The sequence below is a fragment of the Podarcis erhardii genome (assembly GCF_964252035.2).
Source record: "Podarcis erhardii genome assembly, chromosome: 7".
NCBI lineage: Eukaryota > Metazoa > Chordata > Lepidosauria > Squamata > Lacertidae > Podarcis > Podarcis erhardii.
Window position 1 is genome coordinate 69047486 of NC_138511.1, and position 19800 is coordinate 69067285.

General features: G+C 46.9%; 1 protein-coding gene across 2 annotated transcripts in view; it reads right to left on the reverse strand.

Annotated features, from left to right (window-relative positions):
• Positions 1-697: 697 nt before the first annotated feature.
• The window catches only part of E2F2 (E2F transcription factor 2), a 39313-nt gene continuing 20210 nt past the window's right edge, over positions 698-19800 (reverse strand). For both annotated transcript variants that reach the window (XM_081869269.1, XM_081869270.1), the window contains exons 2-7: positions 13799-13904; positions 11986-12205; positions 10835-10993; positions 9248-9362; positions 7138-7285; positions 698-5616 (exon numbers count right to left, since the gene is read on the reverse strand). In XM_081869269.1, coding sequence (XP_081725395.1) covers positions 5369-5616; positions 7138-7285; positions 9248-9362; positions 10835-10993; positions 11986-12205; positions 13799-13904 — 996 coding nt within the window. In that variant the 3' untranslated portion in view covers positions 698-5368. The remainder of the gene's footprint in view (positions 5617-7137; positions 7286-9247; positions 9363-10834; positions 10994-11985; positions 12206-13798; positions 13905-19800) is intronic.

Here is a 19800-nt window from a genome sequence, read left to right on the forward strand (position 1 = left end):
TGGGTTAACCACAGAGCCTAGGGATTGCCGATCAGAAGGTTGGCGGTTTGAATCCCTGTGACGGGGTGAGCTCCCGTTGCTCGGTCCCTGCTCCTGCCAATCTAGCAGTTCGAAAGCACGTCAAAGTGCAAGTAGATAAATAGGTACCGCTCAGGCGGGAAGGTAAATGACATTTCCGTGTGCTGCTCTGGTTTGCCAGAAGCGGCTTAGTCATGCTGGCCACATGACCCGGAAGCTGTACGCCAGCTCCCTCGGCCAATAAAGCGAGATGAGCGCCGCAACCCCAGAGTCAGCCATGACTGGACCTAATGGTCAGAGGTCCCTTTACCTTTACAGGAGTTACACTGGTGCCTGAAGGCATCATGTTAGTGAACCCTGAGTTAAAAATTTGGGACATAGTCATGCATTTCTTTATTTGTTGCATTTATCTCCCACCTTTATTTCCATGGAGCTCAAGGTGGCCCACATGGTTCTCTCCCTTCTCATTTAATTCCCACAGCAACCCTGTGAAGTGGGTTAGGCTGAGAGGCTGCGACTGGCCTAAAGTCACCCAATGAGCTTCATGGCTGAGTGGGGATTTAAACCCTGGTCTCCCAGGTCCTAGTCTGGCATGCTTAGAAATATCCACCCTCTCCCCCACAACAAAATACAAAAAAACCTAATGAGCATGGAAACAGAACTCAAAATAGGTCTCTGCTTGGTTCAAACATTTTATTTCCTTTTTTGCTGTTGTTCACAAAACACACATCACCAAGTGCCTCAAGTTTAGAACAAAACAAAACAAAACCCTCACATACATCTCCACCCACCAGGCCAAAAGTTACAGAAAACCTAGAAGTCTTTAAATACTCAGTCCCAAACAAAAGCCACACAGCAGAACAGTGTCAGAGAGGGATTCCATTATAAATACAGTGCAATGATTATATACAACTTTTTACAATATTTAAGACAGGACCGGGGACAACGTTGGGCCCAAATAACATGTTAAAGGCCTTGTACACAGGGGGAAGCACTGAAGAATCAAAACAGGCCTCCCTCTTCTCTGAACATATGGTGAATTAAGACTAAAGTTGAGCTGCGATTTCATTGTTGGCGCATGCTCAACCCGTATTACAATCTAGATTCAGAAACTGGTTAAAAAACCCCAACACCATCCAGTGAAACAGGAACATGGAGAAATAAGTATTCTAGAAAACAGCCTCCCCCAACCTGGTGCACTCCAGATGCTTTGGACAACAACTGTGCTGGTAGTTCAAAACACCTGGAAGGTGCCAGGTCTACACCAAACCACGTTTTGAAACAATTGCAGGCAACTGAATGCTGCAGAAATTTGGTATCCCAGAAGGGTTGATGAAGCCCCAAACTCACAACTCATTTTGCTATGTACAAAGTAAAGAACCTCGTCTATGCAAATAAATCAATTAAGACAATTCAGTTCCAAAAGCTTATTTTCAAACAGGTATATAACACATAGCCCTTAAGTGTCCTTCTGTCGCAGAAAAGGAATGAATACCTCCCCCCCCCAAAAAAAACAGCACTGTGGCATTTCTTACCTAAGACTTTCATGCCCATTCCCACCCCCACCCCCCAGCTTTCCAGACAAGCCTCAAAATAATCTATGCCAAATTAATGAGCTATCAGAGTTTAAAGTGAGGTTGGCAACTGGCAACCCAGTGGTTGAATCCAGGATGAATTCATGCTCCGTGTCCCGTTAATTTGGGAGGGTACTAAGAACTGAATGGTGTTCCACGCAACTGGTGTATTTGGTCACATGATGGTGTGATTTCAAAATGCAAAGTAAGCCCTGATTGGCTGGGCCACCTTAGGATGAAGCCCATCTTTCTTTCTTTCTTTCTTTCTTTCTTTCTTTCTTTCTTTCTTTCTTTCTTTCTTTACAGTAGCTGCAGGGAACAAACAACTCACTGAAAAAGATAAATAATGTACATGAAATCTTCTCCTCAAAGCACGATTTTCACCCTTTTATGTTTCCCTAATGAATTAGGGAATGGAACACTTTCCAGATATTTTAATGTGCTGTGTCAGGAAAAGATGTTTTGCAAAGGAGGGCTGCATTCACTCAACACACTTGTTGTCGTGCAGGGACTGTGTCAAGCTGATCCCTGCTAGTGGAAACAGCAGATAGCAGCAGCAGGCCACACAGTCCAAGGCAGCAACTAGTTAGTCTCACTTTCTTGCAATCCACACCTTCAGGCTATTGCTTGATTATTTAGTGCTACAACAAACTCCTAGTCCTTACTGAGGTATTGCACTTCCATCCGCCTAGATCTGAACATGGCAAACTGCTGGTGGGGACTGCCATGACCTAATGCTCCAACAACAAAACAAGTCTTGGCAAGCAGAAAACTAGCATGCCAGAAGAAAAGGGCAGGCCCACACCCTTAACATCCCATTTTCCACATGCAGGAACATTTAAAAATAAACACAGGAGAACAATATGTATTATGCAAGTTCCTCCTGCAACCTGAAGTGCTATAGACCTGATGCAGGTTTGCTGCTCCAATAAAAACTAAGCCTAATTCAGCCATGGAAGAAGTGATCAACAGGAGGCAAACCCATAGCTCAAATCCTATGATTTAAAGACCAGCTTAACTTATTCGTGGAATTTGGTGTCATGCACCAGGAGGACAAGGAGTATGTGAGATTGAGGATCTGTTCAAATTGGGGTGCAAATTGTGCTTTGAAGATCAGGTAGGCACCAGACATGTTGACAGATGGCTGTGTACCCTCTACTGTAAGTTCAACTGCCCAGTTCTCCCTGAACAGCTCTCTAGAATGAATGGCACTCACGGTGACAGACCTCCAATCAAAGTACTACACCTGCAATCCTGGATTCAGAGTAAATGAGGCTGCAAGGAAGAGTGTTTCCAAATCTCCACCGTCAGGCACTGTCACTTACCATAAATACCCAAGCAAAATGTTTGGTTCCAAGACTCTCGATTCATTCCACAAAGAAGTTCTCTCTCTCTCTCTCTCTCTCTCTCTCTCTCGTGTGTGTGTGTGTGTGTGTGTGTGTGTGTTATAGACAAAGAGAGAGAGACAGAGAGAGACACAAGGAACAGGAACAGTTCAGAGCAGCAGCACCTCCAAAGGCAGCATGTTATTTGGTCAGGAGCATCAGAACAAATGAAACCATTGTTCCCTGAGAAAGTATGCATCCCCTATAGCAGAGATGGGGAACCTGTGGCCATTCCAGATGTTTTGAGACCACTGCTCCCACCAAACCCAGACGGCAAGGTCAGTCATCAAGAATGATGCATCTAAATTGCACCCCAACTTTCTCTCATAGATGATCTAGACAAACTGGATGCTTGGGCTTGATGGTTCATCATGCTGCTATTTTACACTCGCAGCTGACAATGCATGAAGCAAAGGTGGGAAAGCTCCCCACATAATGTGATGTTCAGAGACTTTCACTAAATGTTTCTAGGGACAATAGAAAGATGGTCTTTTCAGGGACTGGCTTGTGTCTTGTCTAGCTCTGCTAGACAAGAACTGGCGGGACATCAACTTTTAGAGAGCAATGAACACAGCAAGAAGAACCAGCAAGGTTTTGTGCTTGCCAGACAAATTCTATGCAACTCCAAAGCTTCTAGGCTCCTACAGCAATGGGTCCAGCCAAAAGAGCTTCCCTGTTTTGTATTTCTTGGTCATGAATGGGAAAAGCTTAGGAAAAGGCCTTACTCGCTCACTTACTAAGCCAAATTAAGGAACTGGACAGCCACCTTTGATACCCAAAGATGACGAGCCCCGATACAAAGAAATAAGGCTCTGTTAGGCAGGAGGATTTGGTGACAATGGTGAGGTTGAAGATTAAAATCGAACTGAACCAATAAGGCAGAGTTGGGGAATCTGCAGTCCTCTCCAGATGTTGGGAGTCCAACAACATCTGGAGGGCCAAAGGTACCCCAATCCCTGCTTTAAGGGTTACAATCTTTCCAGCTGAGTTCCTCCAACACCTCAAAGGTGAGCTACTACATCTAGCGATTATGAATGACGAGAGATTACATCCTCTGGTGTACCTAAATTTGGGACGGGGGCTACAGTGCAGGGATGCGGAACCCTCTGGCCTTCTGGAAGTTGCTGGGACTCCAACTCCCATCATCCTTCATCAATAACACTGCTGATCGGGGCTGGTGGGAGTTGGAGTCTGACAATGTCCAGAGGGGTCAGACAACTCTAGCGGAAGAAATAATGCTTTGCCCAAGGCAGAACCATCTGAAACAAGGAGCAGGGTTCCGCCAACCAGAAATGGCTCCATTTCCAAGGATGAGGCTACCCTTGGAAATGAAGAGGACAGATTATTTTGCATGGCTTAAGTCCAAAAAGTGCAGCTTAGCCTCTCTATAGATGTCTTAGCAAGGGATGTGCACGGCTTGCTTAGAACTCAGCCTGCAAAAAATAAGCCAACCTCACCTTGTTCTAGCTACCGTAGGAGACAAAGGAAACCTTCCCCTACCCTCCTGATACAGGAGAGAACCTGTGGTCCTCCCAATGTTCAACAACAAGTCCCATCAGCCCTAGCCAGCCTGGAGTGATGGGAGCTGCAGTCTAACAGGTTCCCCAGCCGTTCATTTCAGATTTAGAGCGTCACATGGTGCATTCGGAGGAAGCATGCGACCTTGCAGCTTCATACCAGAGCGCACTGGAAAGGAAGTTTCAAGTTTAATCGGCTTCACCAGGATGGGCTTTTAGCTCAGACACATCGTGCCACAGGACTGATACTTGGAGAGGAATCGCAGGAGTAGCAGGAGAGTACCCTGTGCCAAGCAGTTGTTAAAAATATTACTTCTCCCGGCAGATTGGCCCATAATTTCAGGGTGCCAAAGCCAAGGAAAAGGGCAAATCTCCAGCTGCTGGGATTAGCGCAGTTGCTTTGCCAGCCATAAACACACCGGGTGCTACCGATACTGCCCTAAATGGACCATTTCTGCCTCAGCGAGAAATTGGAGCCAAACAAGGACGCATCATGGGGTTAAGCTTTCAAGGCTCCCTAGACAAGTCACAGACATGGGCTATTATAGCTGCTGGCCCCACGAGTGGAGTGGAGGGATAATCATCCAGCTTGCAACCTCTGCAGAAGGAAAAGGGGTGGGAGGGGGGTCCCCCCATGGCAGCTGTTGGCACTTCTCATTGGATTATGGGGGGCTTGAGTGTCACGCACAATGTCCACGACGGTTTCAGAAAAGCCTGAGATGAATAAGGATCTCTTGGAGAGCTGCTTGTGGAGGTCTTGGCAGGCAGGTTCCGCTGGGCCCAAATGCAAGCAGGTGCCCCAAGGCAGAAAAGCCCTGAGGCTCTGGAGTGGAGGGAATTAGCACCATGAGAAGGACCTGGGGATCCTGGGGGCTCAATTCTTTAGCAGGTCGCCCAAGTCGTAGGCCTCAAATAAGTCGCTGACGCCCTCGCCCTCCTCCAGCCCCCACAGGTAGTCCTCCTGGTCGAGGGGAGGGGAGAAGGTGACAAAGGGCCCCACGTCACCATAGGAAGCGGAAGGGAGTTGGTCCTCGGTCTGTTGCAGGAGGTGGTGGGGCAGCTCGAGGAAGCCGTCTTCCCCCTCCATCAGGCAGCTGGGCAGCTCAGTCTTCACGGTCTCGACTGGGGAAAGACACAAAGAGAAGGGAGGAGTGGTGGCTGGTACCCACTGGGAGAAGGGCCTTCTCAGTGATGGCTCCGAACCTGGTGGAATGTTCTGTCCCATGGGACTAGGGCCCTACAGGATTTAACCTCCTTTCACCCGGCCTGTAAGACAGCTATTCCGCCTGGCCTTTAATTTGAACTCAGAGTGATCTTTTATTTCCCTTCTCTTCCCTCCCCCTCCCCTTTTATGAAGATTACACGCGCTGAGACCCCACAGCTAATTCTCCCCCGGCCTCCTTGCTGGCCCAAGTAGGACCAATTCAGCCAGCTAGCCCTGGGGATTATCTAATTGATTTTCGAATTTTATTGTTATTCATGTTTTTATACTGTGTTTTATGCTGCTTTTACAATTAAGTGTTTTAAATTTGTTGTTAGTCGCCCTGAGGCCAGTTTTTGAACCGGGAAGGGCGGGGTATAAATAAAAAAAAATTATTATTATTATTATTATTATTATTAGGAGAAGCAGAAGGCAGGGAGCCCCAACAGTTTCAAGGGGTTGGAACAATGTCCCTATGAGGAAGGGTCGCAGCACTGGGGGCTTTTTTAGGCAAGAGGTGACATAAGAAAAGTTTATACAATTGTGCATTGCATGGAGAAAATGGGAAGCGAAAGGGCTTTCTCCCTCTCTCAAGACATTCGTGGACATCCAGTGAAGCTGAAGATTTCAGGACAGATAAAAGTCCTCTTTCTGCAGCACATAAACGATGGAACTGCCTCCCACAGCAGGCAAGGATGGCCACCAACTTGGATGGAGGATCAGACTAACACACAGGAGGACAAGTTCATGGCTACTGACTATGATGGCTATGTTCTGTCTCCACGATCGGAGGCAGTAATTGTCATGGGCCAGTAGTCAGCCTTGCCTGCTGAACAGCAGCCTGAAGGGGGAGAAGGCAGAGTGACTCCACCAGCAGCTGATCAGCCTTCAAGGACTCAGAGAAGGCACTGTTGAGAACCAGCTGGCTTCAGCCTTCTGAAGCAGAGCTTACAGCAACAGTCAGATGCTAGAAACAATGCTTGTAGTTCCCGGCCCTACCTTGCTGCTTCCTGCTCTCCATCTGGACCCTTGGCTCTGTGTCCATCTGGATTCCCTGTTCTCTAGACTGTCTGACTTTGTATGCGGATTCTGCTATCAGGCAAGAGTTCCTTGGAGACTCCTAACCCGTCTGCTTGCCTTGCCTTGTTTAGCATCGCAGCAGATTCGGGAGCTACAGTGCAGGGCATTGTAGGAAATGAAAAAAAGGTGGCCACAAGACCCAACTACTGGGTACTGTTGCAGGATTAAGCAGGAAGGGACCCAAAGAAGGATGCTTTGGCCCAGGGCGCTCTGCCCTGAGACAAGCAAATAAACCAGTTTGGAGAGCATTGCTGGAAAGGTGGAGGGGGGGGGGTCTGCAGAGACACCTTGCAGAAACCAAAATACAATCCACTGGTGCAAAAGTGCCAAGGCATTGGTTATCCAGGCCCCCAAGATTTTACCTTTCACTGTTGGGGGGTTGCTGCTCTCCTGGGGTGCTGGAGCAGGGAAGCTGCTTTCCTTGGCTGGGCTCTCCTCCAGGATTTCCTCAGGACAGAGGTATACCTCAATGGGGCCGTTGTTGCTTTTCAGATGCAGCTGGACATTCTCCTGGCCAGAAAAGGGGAAAGCGGTGTGAGACCAGAGAACAACCTGTCACCTACCAAGCCAAACACAACTCACTGAGATCTGGGGCAGAGGCTAGGAAGGTAAGCTATCACCCCTCCTCCCCTCCCCCAGGAGGCCACATTACACGGGGAAGGCTTAAATACCCAGGAAGAAGCTGCTAGTCAGAGTGGACAGCATTAGGGTAGTTGGACAAATAGGCAGTTCAAGGCAGTTTCCTATGTTCTACCAGGCTACGTTATACTTAGGAAACAGGGCCCTACCAAGCTGTCAATAACGTGGTAATAGGGTCCATGTAGCAATGTAGGTGAGCATTATTATTCTGATACAGTGGTACCTTGGGTTAAGAACTTAATTCATTCTGGAGGTCCATTCTTAACCTGAAACTGTTCTTAACCTGAAGCACCACTTTAGCTAATGGGGCTTCCTGCTGCCGCCGTGCCGCTGCTGCACAATTTCTGTTCTCGTCCTGAAGCAAAATTCTTAACCCGAGGTACTATTTCTGGGTTAGCGTAGTCTGTAACCTGAAGCATATGTAACCCGACGTACCACTGTATTGCATTTACGGAGGGCAGGAGGAGAAACTGAGGCTGAAGTAAAAGTGGCCTGCCTATGGGTCACCTTGTAAGTTCATGACAGATGTGGGATTTGAACCCAGGACTCCCCGATGCACAGAGAAGTCTCTTAGCCACTAATGCTATGCTAGCTTTCATCTTGTGAAGCCACTCTTTGAGTTATAAGAAAGGAGATTCCAACTAAACACAGGAAGAACTTTCTGACAGTAAGAGCTGTTTGACAGTGGAATGGACTTCCTCAGGAGGTGGTGGACTCTTCCCTCATTGGAGGTTTCCGAGCAGAGGCCAGCTGGCCACCTGTCACAGATGCTTTAGTTGAGATTCCAGCATTGCAGGGGGTTGGACTAGATGACCCACAGGGTCGCTTCCAACTCAACAATTCTAGTATTCTAATGCTACCCAGAGGCAGGCAAAAAAAAAAAAAAAAAAAAAAAAAAAAAAACCAGGAGACAGTGGTGGCCATCAACTTGGATGGCTTGAAAATCGGGCTTAACGAGTATTGTTGGCAGGGACATCCCGAAGGCCTTTAGAGAGGTATTTTTATATGCAACGGCTGCAGCCCAGACTTTGATAGCAAAGGGGTGGAAGGAAGAAGAAGCCCCAACAATAATGGACTGGCATAATAAACTACAAGAATTTGCTGAAATGGCGCAGTTGACAAATAGCCTGAGAGGAAATTCAAAACAAAAATTTATGGAAAAATGGGATAGATATAAGATATATGTTCAAAAATATAGTAAAGGTTCGCTATCTATGCTAGCATTCGATTGACGCTGGAGAGAAATTGAGTTGAGAAACAAGATTAAGGGTACATATTGATACAGGAATTAGATAAAATGTAAAGAAATGTACAATAATAAGAGTACATTCATTTGTAAAAAAAGAATATATGAGATTGACAGGAAGTCCACAGTGTTGGCACAAATATTATTTTGAAATGGCTTTATGGCTTTTTTTCTTTCCCCCCCCTTTTTTCTTTCTTTAGGTACATAAATTTGGTATATAAACTTTGTATACATGTTGGAAATTATATTATAATATGCCCTGTAATGTAATAGGATAATTTATACATACGTGACATAAGAACGTTAATAAAAGAAAGAAAGAAAATAGGGCTTAACAAATTCATAAAGGATAAGGCAATTGATGGCTACTGGCCCTGAGGGATATCTCTAGCCCCACAGCTGGAGGCAGGATGCTTCTGAATATCAGTTGCTGGAAACTGCTCAGGTCTGCCGGAGGGCTTTCCCATGGGCAATTGGTGAGGCCACTGAAAATAAGATGCTGGACTAGATGGGACATTGGCCTGATCCAGTAGGCTCTTCTTACATTATTTATACTCTTGCCCCGCAACCCAATCTTGCAGTCTCACCTCGCAAACATCTGGCACCTCCAGCCGGGTTTCTGGTGGGGCTCTGACCACAATCACCGTCTGCTCGTTGAAGTTGCTGATGGCCCGGATATCCTGATACGTGACATATGCTAGCGTAGGGCAGGGCAGAAGTTAAAGAAAACACCAGGCACCCGTACCCAGAATCAGCTCAGGCAGAGGTAAGCCAACATGGTGTTCTCTAGATGTAACGTGACTCCCACTCCCACCATGCCTGGCAAATGCGTCAGGGACTACTAGCAGGATGCTGATGAGTGTTCCCTGGAGGAAAGAGGGCTGGCGTCTGACTCAGGAGAGTGACACCGTGATCTGTGGGCACCTGTACCAGCCAAGAGGCAAGAATCAAGAGGCAGGGGAAACTTCAGTGCTGGAGGGTGGAACACAAGATGGGTCGGAAGACGAGGAAGAGGCAAATCAGGCAAGTGAAGGGCCAGGTGCTTCCCCACCCTCTCCTGCACCACTGTCCCTAGAACCAGGAGGGAACTGAAAAGGGAGGAGCAGAGGAAGTTGCCACACAGGCACAGTCTCTGGCAGCATGCATGCAGCCCATTGGGGGAAGATATATAAACTGGTGGAGGGGAGTGGACCCATGTTGATGCTACCGCTCTATAGAGTGAGGACCCGGGAATAACTGGATTGGGGTGCATAGGTATCCAGAGCTGTAGAAGTGACTGTAAGTGTTATCTTTGACAATAAAGGCTTAATCCACGCGACTGTCACCTCCAGATTAGATTATTGTAACTCGCTCTACGTGGGGCTGCCCTTGAGACTGACCCAGAAACTCCAGCAGGTGCAGAATGCCGCAGCGAGACTCCTTATGGGGTCCTCGCTGCGAGATCACATTCACCCAGTGCTATACCAGCTGCACTGGCTCCCAGTGGAGTACAGGATCAGGTTTAAGGTGCTGGTTTTAACCTTTAAAGCCCTATACGGCCTAAGACCCTTGTACCTATGGGACAGCCTCTCCTGGTATGTCCTATAGAGGAACTTAGGATCTTCAAACAAAAACATCTTGAAAGTCCCAGGCCACAGAGAGGTTAGGCTGGCCTCAACCAGAGCCAGGGCTTTTTCAGCTGTGGCTCCAATCTGGTGGAACGCTCTGCCACAAGAGATTAGGGACTTGACATCTTTCCGCAGGGCCTGCAAGACAGAGCTGTTCCACCAAGCCTTTGGCCAGGGCACAGCCTGACTCCCTCTGGCAATATTCACAGAACTCGAGCCCAATGTCTGCCATCAATTTTATTTGAAGTAATTTTTTAATGAAATGATTTTAGAATGTTGTATTCTTTTATTGTTGTTAGCCGCCCTGAGCCAGGCCTCGGCTGGGGAGGGCGGGATATAAATAAAAATTTATTATTATTATTATTATTATTATTATTAACCATCTGCCATGAGTATTCCTTTGGCTGGGAAGCACCCTTGACGCCATGCTATCTGGGGCTGATGGAAGCTGGAATCCAACAATTCTCATGAGAGCCACATTGAGCCACATTGTTCACTGAGGACAGAAGCCAGCTCTCCAGACTCCCACCCAACTTCTCCAGAACCTCCTGGGCCTCTAAAGGATATCTCTGATTTGTTTCTTCATCTGTCAGGTGCTTCAGCTGAAGTGTGCACTCGTGGATGAGCTTGTCCAGCATCCTCTCGGTCTTGGAGAGCTCCGTCAGCTCCTGCCGCAATGCCTGCTGCTTCGTTGCCACAGAGGAGTCCTCAAAAATCCCTGTTCCCCTGGGTAGCAAATCAAAACATACACTGAATGAGCGCAGAACTGCATTTTGCTGCATTCAAACAAGAATTTTATCATTATTTTAATTTCTTTAACAGGATTTAATATATACCACTTCATCGTCAAAAGCTCTAAGCAGTTTACATAGAATGTACGTTAGAACCAGTACCTTGGTTTTCGAACAGCTCAGTTCTCGAAAGTTTTGGTTCCCAAACGCTGCAAACCCAGAAATGACTGTTCTGGTTTGTGAACTATTTTTGGAAGCCGAACGTCCAATAGGGCTTCTGCAGCTTCCAATTGGCTACAGGAGCTTCCTGCAGCCAATCAGAAGCTGCACTTTGACTTTCGAACGTTTTGGAAGTTGAACGGATTTCCGGAACGGATTCCGTTTGACTTCCAAGGTACGAATGTAATTAAAAAGAAATTAAAACTTGGATCTTCTGCAGCTTTCACTAAAGAGACAAATGGTATGGACAGTGCGGTTGGTAGAGAAATTGACCAAACACATTAAGGTCCTGAATGGGACTTGGGACTTTTCTCCCTCTCTTGGCAAGTGTCCATTCTGCTTTACGCCGATGACCTGGTTGTGTGCTGTCTTTGAACAAAAGTGGACTTAGAAGGATGTTGGTCAAATTTGGTCAACTGTGTAAAAAAAGAAAAAGAAAAGAACACCTAAAAGTAAATTATGTCCAAACCAAGGTTGCCGTATTGGGTGAAACTTGGATGACTATTGAAATATGGCATCTGTTGATAACTTTCTCAAATGACAGCACCACCACATACTCACAAAACAATTATGGTGTAATGTATTCCCCTAATGATATTTCGAGCCCTTTTGGGGAGAAAGGGGAGGGTTATTATTCTTGTCCCTATTGTATCCTGCCAACCTCACTGCGCAAGGCTGCAATTCCCTTAGCTGTCATTTTTCACCAGGGGTCCAGCAGCTAAGGCACTGGGCGGTGTGGGTCTGCTCCCAGTTCCCCAACGCACTTACATCCATTGAATGTTGTTTTTGGATTTCTTCCGAATGAGCTGAATCCCCTCCAGGACATTGGTGATATCGTAGATGCGCCGCTTCTGGACATCCAACACCTCAGCAGCCCGGTTCAGGTCCAACACACCATCCTCCGACTCGCTGAGCAAGTGGATGAACTTCTTGGTTAGCAGGCCGAGTGACGTGTCGTAGCGGGTCTTCTCCCCAGGTGACTTAGGGGCTAAAAATGCAAAAGAGTTGCCATAGCCTGCACACAGAATTCTTGTAACTGAATTCTTGTAAAGTTTGATGGGGCCCTGGTAGTTTCCCATTGAGACTCATGCAACAAGTTGACAATTAATATACACAGAACAATAACTATATATACTTTATCAAACTTCTGAGAAAAATACAAAACATTAAACAAAGCCATAGAGACTTGCGAACTACCCAACCTAAGATGAACATAATAATAATAATAATAATAATAATAATAATAATAATAATTATTATTATTATTATTATTATTATTATTATTATTATTATTTATACCCCACCTTCCCAAGCCAAGGCCGGGCTCAGGGTGGCTAACAAGCAATAATAAAACAAATTGAATGAATACAAATTAAAAACAACATTAAAATACAACATTAAAATATTGAAACCTCATCACAGGAGGAGAAAGGAAACCTAAGCATCCCATTGAGATGTGGCAGGAGAGAATATAAACCCTTTCCTTTTAAAATGGGGCAAGCTCTGCTGCTGCTTCAAGCTACAATGAGCCTCTCGCTCAACCCTTCTGAGTCCTATAAAATGCCCCAATGGGAATGACAGCTGTATGTGGAGGGGGAAAGGCAGCTGCCCCTCACTCACTGCCCAATAGCTCAACTCTGCAAAAAGCAACTTCCTAAGATCTGCCAAGATCTAAGCTGCTTGTGTGCTGCAAGAAAGTAATGCAAGCCTTCCCTGACTCAACGCTGGCAGATGGCATCTCCTACTAGCTGGCCGCAGGATTGTGGCCACCTTTCCCCTCACTTCTGTTGGAAAGTGCCCTCTGTCTAGTTGCCCAAGGAAGGAGTGGCATGCAGTGCTTGCTTTCCCCGTTAGCTTGCTCCTTTGCCATCGCTGCCTCCTCTTCCTTCTGCTACTCTCAACTGAGAGACACAGAGGCAGGAGCCCTGCAATTTCCCTGCCAGGCGCAAAGTCACAGCAGGGGCGGGGCTAGGTGGGGAAATGGTAGCTTGCGGGGAGGAGCCAAACATCTACTTGCTGCCATACACTGGAGTGACCTGCACCTGCAGGCATAAATCTGCATCTGAGTTACTACAGACCAGAGATTCTAACAGCCTAATTTAGACAAGAGGTGGGGGAAACCAGCTTTCTGTTATCCCTGTTATTAAACACCCACAAACCACCCGCCAATCCACCAGTAGGTTTTGATCTCTCTTCTTCCACACCCTGCAGTGACATATACTAGCGTACTTCATCTCAGGGTTGTGGGTTCGAGCCTCACATTGGGCAAAGAGTCCTGCACTGTAGAGGGTCGAACTAGATGACCCTCAGGGTCCCTTCCAACTCTACAATTCTATGATTTGCAATACAGTACAGCCACACGCGTGTTAAAAAGTGACTTTGTACACTGAGTTACCTTTTTCTATTTCATCAGTACACACACCTTTAGCTTCTCAGCTTTCCGGAACGCTGCCCACATGACTTCCAAGCTAATCTCTTCAGTCATAAGGGCTAGAAACTTGATTTTTCAATTTTAAAAAATGGCAACTAAAAATAAAAGAATGCAATCTTTTCTCCACCCAGGACTTCTGCTTCCACTTACTTTTGGGACTGGGGATGTGTGGGAGTGTCCTTCCTTTGCCCTTTGGGGTTCGGAACTCTGGGATGCACTGCTGGCCTGTTCCTTCCAGATCCAGCTTCCTTTTGGTCTAGAAAGAAGGGAGAGAAAGGTTGCCATGGTTAAGTTACCAACAGGAGCTCAGAGAACAGGTAAAAGGCAAAAGGTAAAAGACCCCTGGACAGTTAAGTCCAATCAAAGCCGAGGGAGCCTGCGTTTGTCCACAGACAGCTTTCTGGGTCATGCGTCCAGCATGACTGAGCCGCTTCTGGTGCAATAGGACACCATGACAGAAACCAGAGCACACAGAAATGCTGTTTATCTTCCCACCACAGTGGTACCTATTTATCTACTTGCACTGGCGTGCTTTTGAACTGCTAGGTTGGCAAGAGCTGGGACAGAGCAATGGGAGCTCACCACCGTCGTGCAGATTTGAACCGCCGACCTTCCGCTCGGCAAGCCCAAGAGGCTCAGTGGCTTGGACCACAGCACCACCAGCGTCCCTTGGGCTCAAAGAACAGAACAGGGCACAAGCAAACAGGTGGCCACTAACATACGCAGGTGACAAAACAATCAGCTTGGCGTTGCTGAGTTAAAGAACATCTGTAGTGGGAAACCATACCGCTGTCTCTATTTGGACCCAAATGAGTAGAGTTGAACTTCTTGATGCTTTGAGCCTTGGGGAAGAGCCCTCTCTGCAGCTCAATGGCAGAGAAAGTACAATGCCTGCAAAAGGCTCCAGGTTCAATCCCTGGCATCTCCAGGTAGGGCTGGGAGTCTCCTCTGCCTGGAGAGCCACTGCCCATCAGTGTGAACTATACTGACCGAGACAATACTGACCAAGTGGTCTGACCTGGTGTACGGCAGATTCCTAATTGAAGAGCAGCCCATGGGAGCTTCTCTCTGGTTTTCCTCTGTTCAAATATGACCACCTTTCAGACTGTTAGCTGCTGTGAAAATAGTTCATAGAAAAGTGGGGCAGAAATACAGCGAGATAATAGAATAATTCAACAAAAGACACCTGCGTCATAAGAATATGAGCCAGGCCTGATTATGCAGGCCAGTTTCCTGTCCTCACAGCGGCCAACTGGATGTCAGTGGGAAGCCTACAAGCTGGGCATGAGCGCAACATCAATCTCTACCTGCAATTTCCAGCAATGTAATGCCTCTGAGAGTGGAGGAAGAACATAGCCCTAATGGCCAGTAGCCACCGAAAGCCTTTTCCTCCAGGTATTTGTCTAATATTGTTTTAAAGCCATCCAAGTTGATGGCCATCGCTGCCTCCTGTGGAAGCTGTTAACCATAGTTTCCTAATTTGGATGTAACACCAAACTATGGTTAAGAGCAACTGCTTGGCTCGTTTTCTCGCTTGTGTAGAACAAGGCAGCTGCTTGCAGGTACATGTTGATTGTGCATATTCTAGTTTATTAAGCCATGATTCATGGTTCAGACCAAAACAGGGCTTCCTCTGCTGATCTCAGTCCATGGACAGGCCTAGTTAATTTTGTTATTCAGGCCAAGGAGAGAAAAGGGGAAGAAGAAATTCACTCCTGCCTTCTCACTCAGTGTTAGATATTAGCCAGGCGCCAGGCGCTTTTTGCGACTGGTGCAGGAGTGTGTGGAGAAATGTGTGTGGACTGTGTGGTGCCAGGTTTGCAACCACAGTTTTAAAACCTCTGCTTTACTACCATTTCCACTGTGTGTGTTTCTCCTCCTTGCATACTGGGACAAGTGAATTATTGAAAGAGCAAGTGGCAAGCAATGTACATGAGATCATAGAACTGTAGCATTGGAAGGGACCAAGAGGGTCTTTCTGTCACAACCGTAACCTGGGTTTAAGGTGCCATTTGGCACCTAGGTTATATACCTGAGTTTCAAACACTGGCTCCACCACTTGTTGACAACCTGTTGGAAAAGTTGCCTTGAGACAGACATGCCACGGGCTGTACGTTCTTATTATCAAAGAACACAAGTGGTTCAAGAATACAGTGTTTCTCTTGAGGAGAGATGTTTGCTACCAACCTGGCTAGCAGCCAAAGCAAAGGGAAAAGGCCTGATCTTATCAGGGCAGGCTTTAGGACTGACTGCTTGATGGATTGCTACATGTTTCTATATGACTTTCAGCCCAACCCTGCAGAGAAACATGTCTGCTGAAGCAGCAGTGTTTTTTGGGGGGGGGGGGTGGAGAGTGGGATGTCAGAGCAGCTTTGCTGCAAGTTTCTGCCAGTGAACACAGGTAACGGGTCTCCGTGATAACAAGGTGGTGGTTAAGCAGTTCAAGGCTGAGAGAAACCTATGGAAATATGGCAAAAGACACCAAGTTGGTCCAGATGAAGTTGCTAGCAGCAGATCTCAAATGCTGAAGCAGGTTGCTACTAGCGAGTTTTAAGTTCAAAGAGAATAAAACGCACCTTGTTGAGCAAAAGGAAGGGAGACATTTCCTTTAGCGTTCCTACAAAGAAAGAGGAGCACTAATTCCCAGCTTGCAGCAACTAGCTGATTCTACTGGTCTGAGGCAACCTAATTATTATACCACATTGGAGAGGGACCAATTTAAATAGAAAGCAAGCAGACGCCAGGCTGCTGCTATTAGGGTGGGGTTTGGTTTTCCAGTGGGGGAATCCCAATGGGGGAATTGCCCCCCCTCAAAAAAGGAGGGGGAGGACAGACAGAGGAGAGAGGAAATGCAACAAGGCTGAATTTGTGCAATGAGTCCGTGATGCTCAGAAGGTGCAGAGAGCACACAAATATGACTTTTTGCTATTTTGGCAAAGGAGGTTACCATGGGCAGAAGGGCAGTTCCAACAGCTAGCATGTTGCAAAACACGCCTGGCACCAGGCTAATTTCTAACACTGGTTAAAAGACCTTTGTGACACTAACACAGCAGGTCCAGGTCTACCAACAAAGACCGTGTGAGACAGCCAGTGTGGTGTAGTGCTTAGAGGGTCGGCCTGGTTCAAATCCCCACTCAGCCATGAAGCTCACTGGGTGAGCTTGAACCGTTCACCGCCTCTCGGCCTAATCTTCCTCACAGGGCTGTTGTGGGGGTTAAAGGAGCTGGGGGAGAACCATGTTTGCCACCTAGAGCTCTGCAGAGATGGAGATGTAACTGAAGCAAGCAAACAAAGCATTTTCTCTAGTACCAGAGAGAGGTTGAATCAAGACATAGAATTGACAGCCGTTATAAAGGCAGGTTCTGAAATCCCACAGCTGCTGAGCTAAGGGATGGCTGCTGAAAAGATGAAGAAAGAGTGCACAGGCATGAGCGCCAACTTACGGGAGGACACCTGTCCTTAACCCCATTCAAAATGCAAGCAGGAGCAATATGCAAAGATGGCCGACAGGAAAAATAAGGGCAGGCAGCAGCGGCCGAAGTCAGCCAACTTCCCTATTGCTTCCTGCCCACTTCCTGCCTAGTGGCCAGACTGCTCCCATGCTGCCTGCCCTTCTCCTCAAGTGCTTCCTCCCTGCTACTGGATCACTCGGCCCAATGGGAGCCATAGGAGCAGAAAACAGGGCAAGACAGTCCCCAAGGGAGGCAGATAGAGCAAAGTGGCTACTGAGTGCCTTGTTCTCTATGACTTATAGACTCTTCTAAAGCCATTCAAGGGAGCAGCCATGCCCACATCTTTGAGGCAGCGAGTTCCATAGTTAAACTATGCACTGTGTGAAAAAGATAACCCCTTTTCTCTGTCCTGAATCTTCCAGCATTCAGGTTCACTGTTGTAAACTACTGTGATATATATATTTTTATAACACAGCGGTATATAATTTATATATATATATATGCAAATAAATTGATATAACCAACCCTGTGATACAGGTTAGGCTGAGAGATGGTGATTGGTCCAAGATCACCCAGTGAGTTTCGTGGCCAAGTTGAGATTTGAACCCTAGTCTCCCAGGTCAAAGCGCAATACTTTAACCACTACACAACACCAGATTTGCTTTTCTCAATCCAGTACAACTAGTGCCACTGGCTAAAGTTCCCTCTTCTGTAGAAGCCTTTAAAAGACACAGGAATTCTGACTTGGTCTGCAATGTGTTTGGCTTATTGTGTGCACCAGCTCCCCAGTGTTCTGGGGACCCACATTTGCCACTGTTTGTCTTACAGCAGGGGTCAGCAAACTTTTTCAGCAGGGGGACGGGCCACTGTCCCTCAGACCTTGTGGGGGGCCGGACTATATTTGGGGCGGGGAGAGAATGAATTCTTATGCCCCACAAATAACCCAGAGATGCATTTTAAATAAAGCACACATTCTACTCATGTAAAAACACGCTGATTCCCAGACTGTCCATGGACCAGATTTAGAAGGCGATTGGGCTGGATCCGGCCCCCGGGCCTTAGTTTGCCTACCCATGTCTTACAGTTTCAGAGAGAAATTTGCTATAGGGCAGCATTTGATTCCTGCAAAATTCGTTTCCTTTTCTTTTAAAAAAGGGTCAAGACTCTAGCATGGTTGTAGTGAAGCATGCACATACACAACAGTGTCCGGTGTCTACAGGTCAGGCTTGTGTGTTCTGCATGGATACACGGTGCAGTTTTCAGTTAACATTGTCTTCAATGTACACACAGAGAGAGGGCTAGACAAAAAAACACACAAAACTAAATATAATAATTCCTCCTGCCGCCAGGATGGATATTTGGCTCTTTTCTCTATGTTTTGAAAAGAAATCCTAATATTTAAAATAAAGCATGCACAGAGGTTTCCGCACAAGCGGGCTTGCAGATTTCTTTATATCACTTTGGTTTGAACACAGCGAACCGAGATACGGATATCCTCCTCTTTTTCATTTAGCAAGTCTCTGTGGGCACCCATATGGTTAAACCCAGCTGTACGGGAAACACCTGCCAAAGCAAACAGCATCACCCCAAGCAGCAGAATCCACTCTACCACCAGGCCCGGCAGATCAGAGCCAAGGAGGGTTCTCTGGGGTCTCAACACTTTCAGCTCCCTCTGCTCCCCATGCGGTACATCTGTCAGCCACCAACTTGCAGGCCGCAGAGCAACAGGTGGCTTTGACAGGGCAGACAATTCGGGGAGGGGTCCAGTAGCCCGCCAAGTCAAGATGCCAACCCTCCTCCCACAGTGCAAGGCGAGACAAATGAGCTCTGTGCTTCTCTTGTTCTCTCTCACACTCAGAGAGAGAGATAGAAAGATGCTTTTGCAAAGTTATTCTGCTCCCCTCCCCACCTCCTGCCACCCGCTACTCTCTGATAGCCAGACGAGAGAAATGCATATTATCTGCGAACAAGCGAGGCCCTGCTGCAAACGGCTGCATTTTAAAAAGCCATTCAATTAATAAAAATATTGATCTACCCTCCCTCTCACAAAACATCAAGGCTTAGTACAGCAACATAAAAAACCTTTAAAAGCAAATGAAGACCATCAAAATGACCAGTTACCCAAAAACAAAATTTGACAACTGCGTTGGCTGGTCAGCTTTTCTTTTTCTTTTTCTTTTTTAAGACACCTGAAAGTGCTTGAATCTCAGAAGGAACATCAAGGGCTGTTCTAGTGGGCTCCCAGCTTCTGTATCTGAGTCTCTAGCATTGTTTCCAATTCTGCAGTTTGATGACCCCCATGATGGCCTCCTCTGGACTCTAGGATGCTCCTGCCAGTATGATTTTTATAGAAGTTGAAAAAGAGGGAAGGTGGCCAGACCGTGGCTAAACATTACACACCCCAGAGAGAACTAGCCATGTGTAAGTCAGGCCGTTGTGACTTCTAAAGGGTCCCCCCGCCCAGTCATAGGCAAAGAAATCCAATGGGGACCACAGAACTATCACTTGTCTTCCTTGATCTCTCAATGCTTGTCTTTTTTTCAGTAGGATCAGAGCCTGCTCCCTTATTGAGTGAATGGGGCACTGTCCTCAGTCAACCCCTACCTGCCTTCTTAAAGGTAAAGGTAAAGGGACCCCTGACCCATTAGGTCCAGTCGTGACCGACTCTGGGGTTGCAGCGCTCATCTCGCTTTATTGGCC